Source organism: Bactrocera latifrons, unplaced genomic scaffold (genome assembly GCF_001853355.1).
Source record: "Bactrocera latifrons isolate USDA-ARS-PBARC rearing strain unplaced genomic scaffold, ASM185335v1 scaffold_133, whole genome shotgun sequence".
Classification (NCBI taxonomy): Eukaryota; Metazoa; Arthropoda; class Insecta; order Diptera; family Tephritidae; genus Bactrocera; species Bactrocera latifrons.
Genome location: NW_017534775.1, coordinates 281,124 through 296,176, shown reverse-complemented (window position 1 = coordinate 296,176; position 15,053 = coordinate 281,124). Strand labels below are relative to the sequence as shown.

At 33.6% G+C, this 15,053-nt stretch overlaps 1 protein-coding gene across 5 annotated transcripts; it reads left to right on the top strand.

Annotated features, from left to right (window-relative positions):
* Positions 1-735: 735 nt before the first annotated feature.
* LOC108965094 (protein ariadne-1) lies at positions 736-14,330 on the top strand. 5 transcript variants are annotated; one of them, XR_001993081.1, is made up of 9 exons: positions 6,187-6,311; positions 7,773-8,808; positions 10,198-10,353; positions 10,428-10,484; positions 10,556-11,202; positions 11,280-11,403; positions 11,463-11,689; positions 11,773-13,314; positions 14,135-14,330. XR_001993081.1 is itself a non-coding variant. In XM_018927283.1 (8 exons), exons 2-8 carry the CDS (start codon positions 8,590-8,592, stop codon positions 11,852-11,854), a joined length of 1,512 nt encoding a protein of 503 aa, XP_018782828.1. In that variant the 5' UTR covers positions 736-1,263; positions 7,773-8,589; the 3' UTR covers positions 11,855-12,374. The 5 variants fall into 5 exon arrangements, 4 of the variants coding, with proteins under 4 accessions (XP_018782828.1, XP_018782829.1, XP_018782830.1 ...); XM_018927283.1 differs by lacking the exons at positions 6,187-6,311; positions 14,135-14,330 and adding an exon at positions 736-1,263 and having other exon boundaries at positions 11,773-12,374; XM_018927284.1 differs by lacking the exons at positions 6,187-6,311; positions 14,135-14,330 and adding an exon at positions 6,340-6,409 and having other exon boundaries at positions 11,773-12,374.
* Positions 14,331-15,053: the final 723 nt, after the last annotated feature.

Sequence of the window (15,053 nt, the reverse complement as noted above, 5' to 3'; positions counted from 1 at the left end):
GGTGCATTTCTCTTCTCCTAGATACATATGTACATACTATGTATACAATATCCAATGAATTTTTAGTGGAAACTTTCGTGGCTGTTCTATTATATTTCGATATAGCTTAGACATACAAACCATAAAAAGTCCAGCACTCTAATGAATTTCAGGAACTGAAGTGATCCCTATCCAGATATGTATATGAATCCAAAGCCCTTGAGCCTGCGTCTATAGATTTCTCTGCAATCTAGATTCTGGTCTATATCTAAGTAACGCTTCTTCCTAAATAATAATTATGAGACAAAGCCAACCTTAATAGTTATGAAATTATGTTACCTCTATATTTTCAGGTGATGCTAACAAATTTACAAACCTAAGTACAAAAGCAATGCGGGATATTAGTTATGTAGTTACAATTCTGCGGAAATTTTAACTATCGCCCACGCACAGCCGTAACAAAAACCAGCGTCAGCTTAAGATACATACATATATTCAAATATAGAAAACGCCATTTACGACTTTAAGAAAGTGGATATTAATCAAGCGGGCCATAAAAAGCAATCTCCATAAAGGAGGCAGCAGCGAGCAGATTTGGCACTCAATCGGAGAAGAAACTTAATTTGCTGCAGCCTCTGGGAATAACTAAAAAATCAAGCATAGTGGATATGTTTTAAAGAAAGCATTGAATACATATGTACATACATATTTACACATAATTTAAGGAGACTCGCTACAATTCCGGTGTTTAATCAAGCCAATTCGTTTTGTAGCACGAAGTCGAAGACCAGCGCCTACGCTCGCCTCTGGCCACTAAGCAAATTAAAAGCGGCAAAATTACAGTGCTATGCACGCGAAAGGGTAGCAAGGACGGCAAGGGAAACGCAGTTGGAACGTGTTACGTAAGCAAATACAGGCAAGAAAACAGAGAGCCAAACAAATAAACGCCACGTCAAGCTGAAAATGACGGAAGTGAAAAATAAATGTAATGAAAAGAAAAAATACGCTGACACAAGCTGGTTTGCTGCTGCCTTGTCGATGGCGAATTAAACGGGGCCTCTTAGCTGTTTTCACAAAGTGGTTGTTGCACTCGCCTGGCTGTCTGCCGGCTGAAAGTCTGACGTGCGGTCTATTTGTTGTTGTGTTGTTTGATTGAAAGTGTTGTAGACAGTGAAGAGGTGCATAGGACAAACGTTGGAGAGAACGAACGTTGGAATACAAAAGAAACGAAATCAACCGGTTAAATAAAAACAAGAAATAGAAACGTTCGTTGATGAGTTGTGGGTAAGTGTACATACATATGTAATTATATCTACACAAGTACATACTTATATGCCTCTTCCAAATATCTGTAGTGTGTTTGTTATTCTTTCATATTTATGGTGGATAAGCATAATATTGTAATATATGTACATACATACATATTTAAACAAGTTATTAACTTATAGATCACTGCAAAACTAGTGAAAGCAGTTCCAACTGATTTGAAGTGAGAAATAGTTGGCAAATAAAGTTTGCAATCTGTGGCTCTTGCCGCCCTCTTATGTATGTACATACATGTATGATTATGCCTACTGCACCTAGTGTGTTTATAGAATATTATATCAAGAATATCTGTAATTTTTTTTTTAAATTATTAAGATTTTGAGCTTACAACCTCTCAGCTCTCAGAAGAAACAAAGTTGCTGGTTGTAGAAATATTACAAAATATTACAACAAACGTCTTGGTGGTGTAGTCTGAGTTGCTGTTTAAAAAATATTGTTCAAATATACATACATACATGTAGGATTATGAAAGAGGTTAAAAATTTAATTTTGGACTCGCAACTGAATTTATTTCTTCTCTGAAATAACGAAAAATTAAAAAAAAAATTCCCCACTATATAAGCGATATAATGATTTATAGTCTACTCATTTCTTATGTACGTGAGTCTGCTCCTCACTCAAGGTATATTCCTTATACAGTATGCTTACATACTTATGTACATACATACATATGTATATATTTCCAAGTAAATTCTGAGTATAATTTCCTAAAAGCTCTAAAATAATAAACCAGAATACGGCTATTGGTTTTATTCATTTTGTAGTATACTACATACACATACATATGTACATACATACTTGCATACGTTTATACACATTTATTCAAATTATTTGTAAACTTTCCTCTCATTTCCCACTCATAATCGCTTATCACTTCAGTGATAAGTGATAATCTAGGTACATAGATGCATACATTTGTACTTACTTACGTCTTTCATTCATTAATTTTTGTACCAACAAGTGTACAGTGAAATAAATTATATTCTCACTTTACTTTTCATTTAAATTAAACTTGGTATTAAAGGCGCCTTAAATCTGAAATCAATTCCTTTTTCAAGCACAAAAAGGTTGCTTTGAACTCAATTGGTGTATGTTTGATTTAAACATTTAAATTGAAAAAAAAACTACAAAAGCCATTTGAAACGTATGCCTTTAACCCAATGTTTATAGGTCTAAAAATAAGCTATAAGAAAGCGACTCGTTTTTAGTATATAGTACAACGCTAAATGCTAGATAAGCAGCATATCAGCGCAATTAAACAATACAGGGTGGTTAAATTATGGTACAATGTATTTATTCTATAATTTTCTCTGCCATCCTCCTTCAAGCGAAAGTGTTAAGCTTTAATAGACTTGTAAATCTCTACTGAAGAAAGTATGGAGAGAGCTAATATCAGCTCACCCATGTAAGTTGCTTCTTGGGAGTAGACCACGCCTACAACAAATTTCCTTCACCGCGAAAATGATAAGTGTTGTGAAAAGTTGACTATTAATAACACAACTTCTAACGAGTTCAATGAGAAGATCGGTGGAAAAAGTTCAAAGCAAACAGCTTTTACTATTTTTACTGAGGATGAATCAGTTCTAGGTGAGACAAGTATGTAGATTAGATACATAAGTTTTGATTAATACTAATAAAGGAAACATGATAATACTATTTACTATAGCTCTTGGTATTCGACAAATTGACTAACCGCATAGGGAATTATTCGAATAGTAATATTCGGTTTGCTGTATCCGAATAGTCGTAAGTCGACACATTCGTTGAATGTGCAGTAGAACAACTATTCGAATGGTATTAATCGGTAAATATTACGGTTACAAATCGGTTATTCGAATTATTGGTTTCAGGTTATTTAAATAATTTTAAGAGGTGGAGCATATAGTTGATATACAACTTTTTTTTTTGAATAAGTTACTTATTGATTCACCCTATACATATTTGCACTTTTTGGTATAAGTACTTATATTCACATACCATATGTACATATTTTTATTGCGTAAGCTGTATTGCAATTAAGCGATAACGTTGATGAGCATTGTTTTGATAATTCATATCATTTAATCGTTTACCCTGCGTATACAGTTCTATAGGTACAATGTATGTGTGTATGTGATCTGCTATTTTATAATATGCATACACGTACCTACAGCTTATGTGCATATGTTTGTTTATACAATTACAAAATTTAAATATTTAATCAGGCGATAAAGAGCTACAGGTGAAATGTTGGCTGGCGAATGCGGAAATCCAAGTACACACATACAAATGTATATACACATACAATTGTACATTAATTCAATGTATCAGAAATACGAAAAGAGTTTTTCGACTACCCAATAGAACACTTTGGTGATCTCATAGGCTTTATACAAATCGTTTTCCGGGTCTTGTCTTCTAAAAAATAAACAATCTCTGCAGCAGAGAGGGAAAGTAGAAAAAATAGAGCCATCTGAAGATGTATATGTACTTTATATACATAAGTATAAACATATGACTACATAAGATTAATATTTTAACATATCTTCGCTTAATTTAAAAATATTGCGTTTTTTTATTTATATTTTTATGAAACTTTTTTCATTTATTTTATTTTCAATTTCAGCTTGTTCTCTCATCTTCATTTAACACTTCCACGCACAGTATACATTATATATACACTATGTATGCATGTACATACATTAGGGTGGGTTCATTTAAAGGCAGCAGATATCCGAATGAAATTTAATACGTATGCAAGTGCCGTTTGATACTCTGATTTGATCATTTGTCGGAATTGGTCAGGTCGGACAACTGTAATTCATGTATCATTCATACAACTGATTATTCAGCTTTTTTTAAAATTCACCTTAAAAATCGTAGCTTGAAATCGGTTCCCATAGTCCCTTAGGTAAAGTTGTTCTGAATGATCCGAAGACCATTTCCTGCATTTGCGATTTTATAAAAAAAAAACAGATACAGATGCACATATAGTGACTTAGCAGGTACTATGTATGCATGTAACTATGTAATACTGCGCGCTGCTTTAATTATTCGCCGGAAGTTATTTATTCTCTTTGTTTTCCTACTTTGTTGTTGCTGCTGCAAAAATTTTATTTTTAAGCTTTTTCTTGTTTCAATTTCTATTGTGCAAAGTGATTATAAATATTCCTTTATTTTCCTTAATTTTTGTTGTTAGGCAAGTTTTTGCTTTTGCATTTGTAATTTTGGAGGTCAACAATGTCGTCGATATGTTGCTGCTTTTGTTTTTGTGCTGTAGTTTTTTATGTCGTCTCAACAACATTGTGTCTAATTAGTTGTTGTTGTTTTTCATTTCACGCTTCGTCGTTGTTTGCTTTAATTTTTGCTTATAAATTTGTAAGGTACGGATGCATGTACATATGTACAAGTGTTTATATATTATATGAATGCAACTTTGTTTCGCTGCTGTGAATAGCAGCTGTTGCTGAAATCACAACAACAACAACATTATCTGCTTCGCTTTGCGCCACTTTACTTCGTTTTGACAATTTTACACGCGCTAATGATAAATACGAACTCACATATGGATGTACAAATGTATATTTTGTTGTTGTTGTTGCTTTATTTTTTAAATTAAATATGCGTGTATATGCGATGGTGTGCGTGTTTTTAATTCATAAAAATATGAACATATGCACAAACATATGTGTATATTATGTGTAAAATGGCCTGACCAGTATGTATACATACATATGTACGTATGTGAAAATTTGTATGCACATATCCATGCATATCTAGTATCCTACACTCTAAGTAAATTCACCTGCAATTAATCTTATCGCACCTCTGAGCAAATGTATATATCTATGTATGTTTGTGCGTATGTTTGTATATGCTGAATCAATCAAGGTTATACAATGTCGACCTTGTCCATTTTGAACGCTTTTAATGCGAATTGCTATTTTTGCTGTCACTGTGTGTCGTTGTTGTTGCTCTGATTTGTGCTGCTGCTGAGTTTTTTAATCTGAAAACAGGGTCTCACATAGCAATAAGTACATACACACGTTATGTTAGCTATAAATATGTATGTACATTTCAATGAGATAGAAACGGTGTTCGTTTCGCCACCAACAAAATGTTGTCGCCCTAACTGCTCTTACTTAATTTGCCCATGACAAACTTTGCACTTTGTACCAGTTGTATGTTCGTTTCACCTATCTCAATGTTTGGCAAAATGAACATTGACAATATTAGATAATGTTTGTACTAAAATAGTACTCTTTCTGACCATATGCGAAATAATTTAACACAAGTTTTGGTTTTTTCTAAACATGAAGATTTTCTTAAGATAAAGGTTTCGAATAAGATGTGATTTGCTTGAGGATTCAAGGAAACAGCAAATCTGAACACTCTGTCCTCTAACTCTTCTGCTATTATTTTAGTTTTAAATTGCATATAACAAACTAATTTTCAAAATCCTCATACAATTTTTGCTTTAAGCTAGTTTTTAGACATCAGCTGTTATCATCCAATGATCGCATTTCACCTCACATGCTCTAATTAGTAGTGTATAGATTCTTATTAGATTACAACGGCAGGGTGAGCATTATAAACGGGTGCGCCTTTGACGTATCTGAAATTCACCATTGCTTGAACACACTCTGCACGATGTGCAACTCTGAAGTAATTGCAACCTACAACCCGCTTCGTCTCTTTCATGCACATTAATCCAGCCACTTAATATGAAAAAATAAGAAATTTGTTGGAATGTTATGTGCAGGTCAAATGATTTGGGTTGGCAGCCCTGTGCAATGCACTTGTGTCATCCTCTTTTAACTTGCAAAGTATAAACGGCAGGTAATTTGAAAAGTCAGACATAAAGTAGTATGACCGATTTTCTTATTAGGCATTTAATGTGCGCGTGTGTATGTTTGACTAACATTTTCATTTCGTTGCTGCGTTTTAAACTGATTGCAGTAATAAAGTGTGAAAATTTAGTAAAATAATAAATTCGTTTAAGAAAATTAATTGTGGAAAGGATAAAAGTTAGTATATATTGAGGTCATCAAGCGGACTGTGCTTTAAAAATTAATTATTGTGATGTTCGTGTTTTTGTCCACAAAGACGTGTAAATGTGTTATGTGTGCGTAAAAATTGAATAGAATTTAAAAAAATGAATATATAGTGAATAATTTTTCTGTAACAAATTTGAAATTATGCATGAATGCACTGTAAAAAAGATGTGTATTGTTTTTTTGTAGCGCCTATATTAATATTATGTGCACTACCCAAAGTCGCAGCGCTAATATATGTATATGCATGTGTTTTGTAGGTTTTATTTCGAGGTAATCATACCAGAAAGAAAAAATACCAAATATACAGTGCGAAGACGACATTCCCGTAGGCAGCGGACAAAGAAATTATACGAAGTTTAATGCGAGTGCAGTGCTGCAATGTTCCGTCGTTTGTTCGGTTGCAAATTGTAGAAAATTCATAAATACGTTTTTGTAAATAGTCTTTCGGTGTGTGTGTCTAAATTTGTTAAAAAGGAAACCAATTACGCATTGTATACCGAAGATGTGCGCAGTTCATAATTCGTAATATATCAAATCGGTAGAATGATAAGGTCGAAACTCAACAAAAGTAAATAAATTCGTTAAAAAAAGTTGAATGACACGAAAATAAAGTAAATAGCATCTACGAATCTACACAAAAAAAAACAAAGTTAATTTGACAACCATTCGCATATAATATATATTTACATATGTTCAAATTAGATTTTCGATAGGCTTGCCAGATTATACAATTTTTAATTTTTTTATGTATATTTCTGTATTTTCTGGCATCGCTATGTAACGACACATATGGCAACTGTTTGCTGTTTGACATTCAGTACTTTACTAAAAAGTAGTTGCATTCTTCTAACCAGCGAACTATTTACCATGCGAAAGGGAACTAATAGCCTGTTTTGTTCGCTTGCTGTTATCTCTGTTTATTTCATGTATATTTTGTTTTCATTTTCCTTAGGTTATTCGTTGATTGCCTTTGTGCTGGTCATAAAATTATTCACTGAATTCATGGTCGGTTCGCGAACGATACAAATAAAATTTGTGTTTCTTTTGGTGGTGTGCATTATCGGTATATAAAATTGAAAAAGTGCATAGTATTGTTGTAAAGTTGTGTATTGTTTAGTGTTTTTATAATTTGGTGCAAACCGTGAAAGCTCTTCATCTGTGTTTTGTGCATTAACATAGAATTTTCACAAAATAATAGTTTGTAAAAAGAAATCGAATAAATGAAGTACTCATAAAAATGAATAGAAAACAACAACACTCACACACAGTAGCCTTGAACTTTTTTCCCTTCACATCAATTTTTGTCTTGTTTTTGCTCTGCTTCATTTTCCAATTTTTTGATTATCTCAAAGAATTGGGAAAAATTTTTTGTGTGCACAAAATTTTCAAATCATTTTAATTCAGATTTTTTCTTATTATTCTCTCAACTAGGACTTAAATTTTTGCTTATAAAGGGAGCGATTTACAGAGAAGTCGTGTGCATAGAAAGTTTTCTTAACTATAACATAGTAAAGAAGTATTCCAATTGTGGGTCGCAGCAAGGAAGTAAAGCAAACGCCAAAAAACTTGGAAAAGTCGCTCGACAACTGCAATTAACTTGACCGTAAAATAAAGTAATCATAGTAAAAGTGACATCCGCGCTGCAACTTTGTGGCTAGTGTGCTTGTCTCAATCGTTGTCAAAGCTATAAACACGAGACAAAGTCGATTAGCTACCGACATTGTTTTCAATTCTCCTGCCCCTTTGGGTTAAAAGGCCGCGACAGTGTGCCACTGAACGCCACATACCAAAATATAAAGCAGCGGGGTGATTTGGGGCGGTAGGCAAAGCACGGAGCACTTATTAAAAGTTGTATGCTGCTGGAACCAACGAAGGTGCTAAAAGTGACGTATATATACGCCATTAACATATTGGTTTCTACAAACAGTTGAAGGGCAGTGCAGATGTGGAATAAGTAAACTTTGATTAGTCACCAAGTAACCCGCTGAAATATACAAATAAGCGTATATTCTGTGTATATGAGTTGCATTGGAAAACTTGATTATTTGAACAACAAGTATTAACTCTTGTTTGCAGCTACATAAATCAAACGCAACAGACAATTTGTCGTTAGCCGTGCACTTAAAACTTCCAATTGTTTATTAAGACAACCAAACTGTGCCTAATTCCTGCTGAAACATCAGTAACAAAAGAAAATCCAAAAATAATAAATAACTCGGCATAACAAGAAAACAGCTAAAAATATAATATGGAGTCTGATGAGGATTCTTATGAGATGGAGAATGTTGATTCTGGCAATGTATCGTCAGGCGACGAGGGCGATGAAGATTTCGGTATGGAGGTCGATATACCCTCTTCACATGATCGCCAAATGGAAACAGAGGAGTATCAATATGAAGTGCTCTCTACAGATGAAATAGTACAGCATCAGCGAGAAATAATCGATGAAGTCAACAATGTGCTCAAGGTAAAAGCTTAAATATGCATTTTGTAAGCGGTAATAGATAGGTGCATGTAAATCACCTGTTTAAACGTGATATAAAAATCCGTGCTTGTGAAGTTCAAGTAGTTAATGATTGTTTATTGGCTCTTTTAGAAGAACTGCCTTTTGATAGTTAAATGTACATATAATTTTATAATTGCTTTTTCATTTTTTGAACCTTTGCTATAAAAGAAGGTTTGGTGTTCTTCTGACCTTTATGCTCACTGCGAACTAAAGCTTTGCCGAATAAAAAACCAGGCCTGTTCCGGTTACTTAGATCCTACTGTCGGGGCTATTGTCTATACAACATACAGATTGCAGCTGCTAGCAAACAGCCTTACTGTACAAAAACTTCAACGTTGCATATTTATAACCTTCACGCTGAAGGTTGCCAATTACAATGTGCTTTAGTGGGATGATGATATAACAATCGCTTTCGCTTTTGAATCCTAGTCTCTAAACGCACACTTCCTAAAAAAGATGCATTTGAATGACATACCTTAATCTGAAAACAATCATATGTATGTGCAGGTATAAATATGTCCCATTTCCATTATCCTCCCACACGAGCGCAGATTTTTTACTTACAACAGGCAGAAGGGGTAAAACGAAAAAAGAGATTAACAATTGTGTCAGCCAAGTGCAGTTACGAAACGTATAACAGCACACTCACACACAAAATTTTTCTGCTGACCTATTTAACAGAAATCTCATATATTCGTGCATTCTTAGTGCTAACAAGAAAAAAACCAAAATATTGCAACTGCAGTCTTTTGTTAACACGCGACGTTGAAAATTTCCATTGTATTACATTTTTTGTTTTTTTTTTAATTTCACTGGCAATATTTTATTAATAGTTTGCAAGCTTGTTTTACCCTGACCCTCAACGACAGTTTTGTTTGTTTACAAACAATATTTTTTGCAAATCTGTTGAGAGTTATTGTGCATATGTCAGTCAATATGCACGTACTCCAATTTACACATGCTGTTGCATAGATTTTTGCAATGACAAACATATTTCTATTTTCTTGATGGCAGAGAGGAAGAGCTGTTGGTTCGGCTCTTGTCTATAAATAGTTGTTTTGACGTCAATTTAGCCCGAATTACACGAAATTCTGGCAATTTTTCGCTTTCTAAGATTTTTATAGATGAATGCATTTTAATTGCATAACGTGACATTGAAAATTGATAGCCAAATAATCGATTGAGCAAGGGCATTTGATTGCAGGTAAAATTCCGGCCCAAAAGTTTATTTATCTACACTAAAGACATCTCCAAGAAAATCTGACTAAAATAGGCAACTAAACACCCGTATTTCGTTGCATATATATTTTCTTAACATTACATTTATTTTTCTGTTCATATTCTTTCCAGCTGCCGCCCACAATAATCCGCATACTGCTAAATCATTACAAATGGGATAAAGAAAAGCTACTAGAAAAATATTTTGATGGTAATACAGAGGAATTCTTCAAGGGCGCACATGTCATTAATCCATTCAACAAATCTACCACTCCAAGTCGACTTAAGGTATTTATTAAGAACGTTTGCGCCGCCATATATGTATATCATATTAATTTCCTTTCTCCACTTCATGCTCATAGTTGTCCAAAAATCCAGTGGAGGAATGCGAAATTTGTTTCTCATTGCTGTCACCAGATGTAAGTGAAATATAGTTTCTTTCAGTTAAAGCTCTATTTATAGTTTCGCTTATGCATTATGTATCTTACAGGGCATGACTGGTCTGGAGTGTGGCCATCGCTTTTGCTTGGTCTGCTGGCGTGAGTATTTAACGACAAAGATCGTCACCGAAGGTCTCGGTCAATCCATCTCGTGCGCCGCACATGGCTGTGATATTTTAGTTGATGACGTTACCGTCACTAAACTAGTGGATCCGCGTGTCAAAGTGAAATACCAACAGCTGATCACAAACAGTTTTGTCGAATGCAATCAGCTATTACGCTGGTGTCCGTCCGTCGACTGTACGAATGCAATTAAAGTTTCGTATGGTGATGCACGCCCCGTGAGTTGCAAATGCGGGCATGTCTTTTGCTTTGCCTGCGGCGAAAATTGGCATGATCCCGTCAAATGTTGTTGGCTGAAAAAATGGATCAAGAAATGCGACGACGATTCGGAGACATCCAATTGGATAGCGGCTAACACAAAAGAGTGTCCAAAATGTAATGTGACGATCGAAAAAGATGGCGGCTGCAATCATATGGTGTGTAAAAATCAAAATTGTAAACACGATTTCTGTTGGGTGTGTTTAGGTTCATGGGAGCCGCACGGCTCGTCGTGGTATAACTGCAATCGCTACGATGAGGACGAGGCGAAGGCGGCGCGTGATGCACAAGAGAAATTGCGCTCCTCATTGGCAAGGTGCGTGTGTACCTAATTTGCATATTAAATTTTTCATAATAAATAACAATAAATAATAACATTTCTGACCAACAAAGGTACTTGCATTACTATAATCGTTATATGAATCACATGCAGTCGCTGAAATTTGAGAACAAACTCTATGCGGCCGTTAAACACAAAATGGAGGAGATGCAGCAGCACAATATGTCCTGGATTGAAGTGTGTAGCCATGCTTATTTATTACGAAAATGTTACAATGTATTTTTTATATTACTTAGGTGCAATTTTTGAAAAAGGCCGTAGATATACTCTGCCAGTGCCGTCAAACACTCATGTACACATACGTGTTTGCCTATTATCTGAAGAAGAACAATCAGTCAATGATCTTTGAGGATAATCAAAAGGATTTGGAATCAGCAACTGAGAAACTGTCTGAGTACCTGGAGCGTGATATAACTTCAGAGAATTTGGCTGATATTAAACAAAAAGTTCAGGATAAATACAGGTGAGTGGAATGTACCCGAAAAAGGCTTCGACCAATTAGTTGTTGAGATATTGTCGCTTGTTAAAAATTTCGTTTCTTATCAGGTATTGCGAGAAGCGTCGCAAGGTGCTGCTGGATCATGTTCATGAAGGCTACGAGAAGGACTGGTGGGAGTATACAGAATGACGCGAATCCTGGATGGATGATTAAAAAGCACCAACAAAAACATAATTTTTCATTGAATAAACAATAGAGCAGAGCAGAGCCGAGCAGAGAACGGACGGAAGCAGCAGTTTGAGATATAATGATGTCACTAGTGTTTATCGAATGAAAATGCATGGTAAAACCCTAAAAAAAAAAAACGAAACTGAAAACAAGAAAAGCGCCGCAACTCCCATAGTGCAGTAGCAAGCGTGTGTCAATAAATGGGGGCCGGAGTGGTGGATGAAACGCGAACTTTGTTAGCCAATGCTACATAAATATATATATGTGTGTGTGTTTGACGATTATATGTGTGTGTAGCACATAGCGGCCACGAAGCGAAAATTAACAAAACACCAACAATGCGACAGGCGAATAATGGAAATAATACTGCTTAACAAGACTTAAGTTGCAAATTTATTATGAATTGTAATAAGTAAATTACGCAAAAAACAGGAAATTTCCCACAAAAAATAGAAAAAAAAAATGAAAATAAGCAAATTCAACAAATACTAGCAATACAAAAACACTAAAACCAATACCATTACGTATATATATATCTGTATGTACATGTAAAGAACCAGCACCAATAGGGCAGGCAGACACCAGTTGCAGTGCGGGGTTAATTTCGAGGTGAAAGTTACAAAAATGCTTAAAATTTTGCATTGCGTCGAGTGAGCATCAAGGAAAGGTTGCACTGTCATTTTCCAAACTACACTATCATACAATTTACACACAACACCACTACTCCGCACCACAGGCCACCACAGCCTGCCGCTAACTGCAAGAACATGCATGCTTTGGTTGACTTCTTGTTTAAAAGCATCTGTTGTTCTTGTTTTGTGTTTTGTTTTTGGTTTGGTGTGGGTGCTGTTTTCAACAGATTTCTACTTGAAATAGGTCTTTTTAAGCAAATTAGCGTTAGAATGGCGTTTTAAAACAACAACATATTTGTACACAACAACAACTACGCAAAATGTATATGCTAGAGCATAGTATGTAGTTAGAGTTAGCAATGCGAAATCGCAAACGCGGGGAAAATGTAGATTTTCTTTTTTGTGCGTGTGGCAAGCGTCAGTGTTGCCCAGGTGTCTGATTTGGCATTGTATGCAAGATTTTGTTATGTAAAATTAATGTTTAGGAGTTGGAAGCAAAAAAAATTGTAATTGTTTTGTGTTCTTATTAATATTAATAATATTATTTTTTAATTTTAATTCAAATGAAGCTGAACGCAAAAGAAATGCTAAGTTTTCCTCATATGATTGTCACTATTTTTATGTTGATCCTTATTTTGTAGTGTATAAAATCGCAATCGCAATTTTACCCAAAACCGCCATACATATATACAAACAACAAGAACATGAAAAACAATACAAATTTACTATGCAAATTTTGGACGCTCATTCAGCAGCAGCAACCAACCACAAGAGAAACCAAAAAGAAAAGTAAGCAAAAACATTTTGAAAAAACTTTTGGAAATTTCTATATTTAAATTAAATAAAAAAAAAATGTAACTCAATATTAGCGGTGTCGAATGCGCAGAATTGGCCAGGAGACAGTAGCTGAAGCAAAACGAAATTTAATTTAGAAAGTAAAGATAAAATATGTAAAATCAAACGAGAGTCCACAAGTAAAAGAAAAAATATATATACAATACACAAGCAGTTATTTAAACTTGTTTAAAAGCAAAACAACAAAACATTAATGTGTATAACAAATGCAAGAAACTGATGAAAATATTTTAGCAAGAAAAAAAAACCAACAAAAGAAATGAAAACATAGTTATATAATAAGAAATAGTTATATAAAACTGCAAAGCTATATATATATATAAAGCATACATACACATATAAATAGCTAACACCAACACAAACAAATATAAAAATTAAAAAAAAAAATGCAAAGAAAACTGGTATAATATTGACATAAAATTAAAAAAAAAAAAACGCAGGCGGTTCAACTAATGTAACTGTAAAAAATTATTAATATTAATTTTCCAAATTTTATTTAAACTCTGTCCCGTCGACGCATAGCTGCGCTGCTCGATTTTAAATGTTGCAGCATTTCGCGCTAAAGAAACCAATTTATTTGTTTAGAATGTGGTTCTCAGATTTTCACAAATTTGAAATTAATCTAAGCCCTGCCTTCACAGAGTTTATTTTGCCTTCAGTTAGAAACGAAAAAATTAACTAAAATAATCCTTAAAAATTCTAAACAAAAAATTAAATTTTTATTTTTCTTTTAATTATATATTTTTCTTTTCAGAATGCAATTTATATATGTTTGTATGTGTTGGCGTGCTGTTGTACGTTTTAAGCGCCTGCTTGCTCACTTATCTTTAAGGCTTCACTCACCTCCATCCCGTAATCCAGCGCTATTAAAGACATGTAGTTAAAGTGTTTGCAAATGCAACTATTGTTTAGAATATCATATAAAATTATATTTAAAATAGGCACAGACTTTGTATGTGTTGTGTTACAACAACATTGCGCCCATTTAGCCATCGCCCTTAGCTTGTAGACGACCAAATTAGAATGCACCACAAATCATGCTAGTTAAAGCCCATTATTTTCAGTTAATCACATACATACATAATGCGAAAACAAAGAGGAAATCATAACAAATTAATTATAGCAAATAATAAAGATTTGAATTTGCAAAATTTAGAAAGAGGTAAAATAAATTCATTATAAAGGTCTTCGATGCTTTAAACACTGTGTAAATAGTTATTAAAATTGATTAATTAAAGCAGCAAAACATCAAAGCGAGTAAAGTCGAACAAAAATAAACAGACAAATAATAAAAAACTGCAAAAAAAATAATAAAATATATAAAAACAAACATAAACAAATGCGTTTTTACTTCCTTTGTTTATTTAGTGGCTGGGGTTGCTTAGTTGCTTAAAGGCAGATTTTTACTAATACTTTATCAAATTTTCTTTTTAAATAATTTTTGTGTTTTAATACTTTTTTATTTTATTCTATTAATTTTTTGTTTAATATTTTTTCATTCATTTTCTTAAAAATTTTATTTAAAAAAATTTTATTAAAAAAAATATTTTATTTCAAATTATCAAAAAAAAATATTTACTCAAATTATCCAAAAAATGTAAAATCCACTTAAAACAAATCGCACTTGCATAGCAAGTCGCATATGCGCACCAACAGCGAAATTCGTTCAGAGC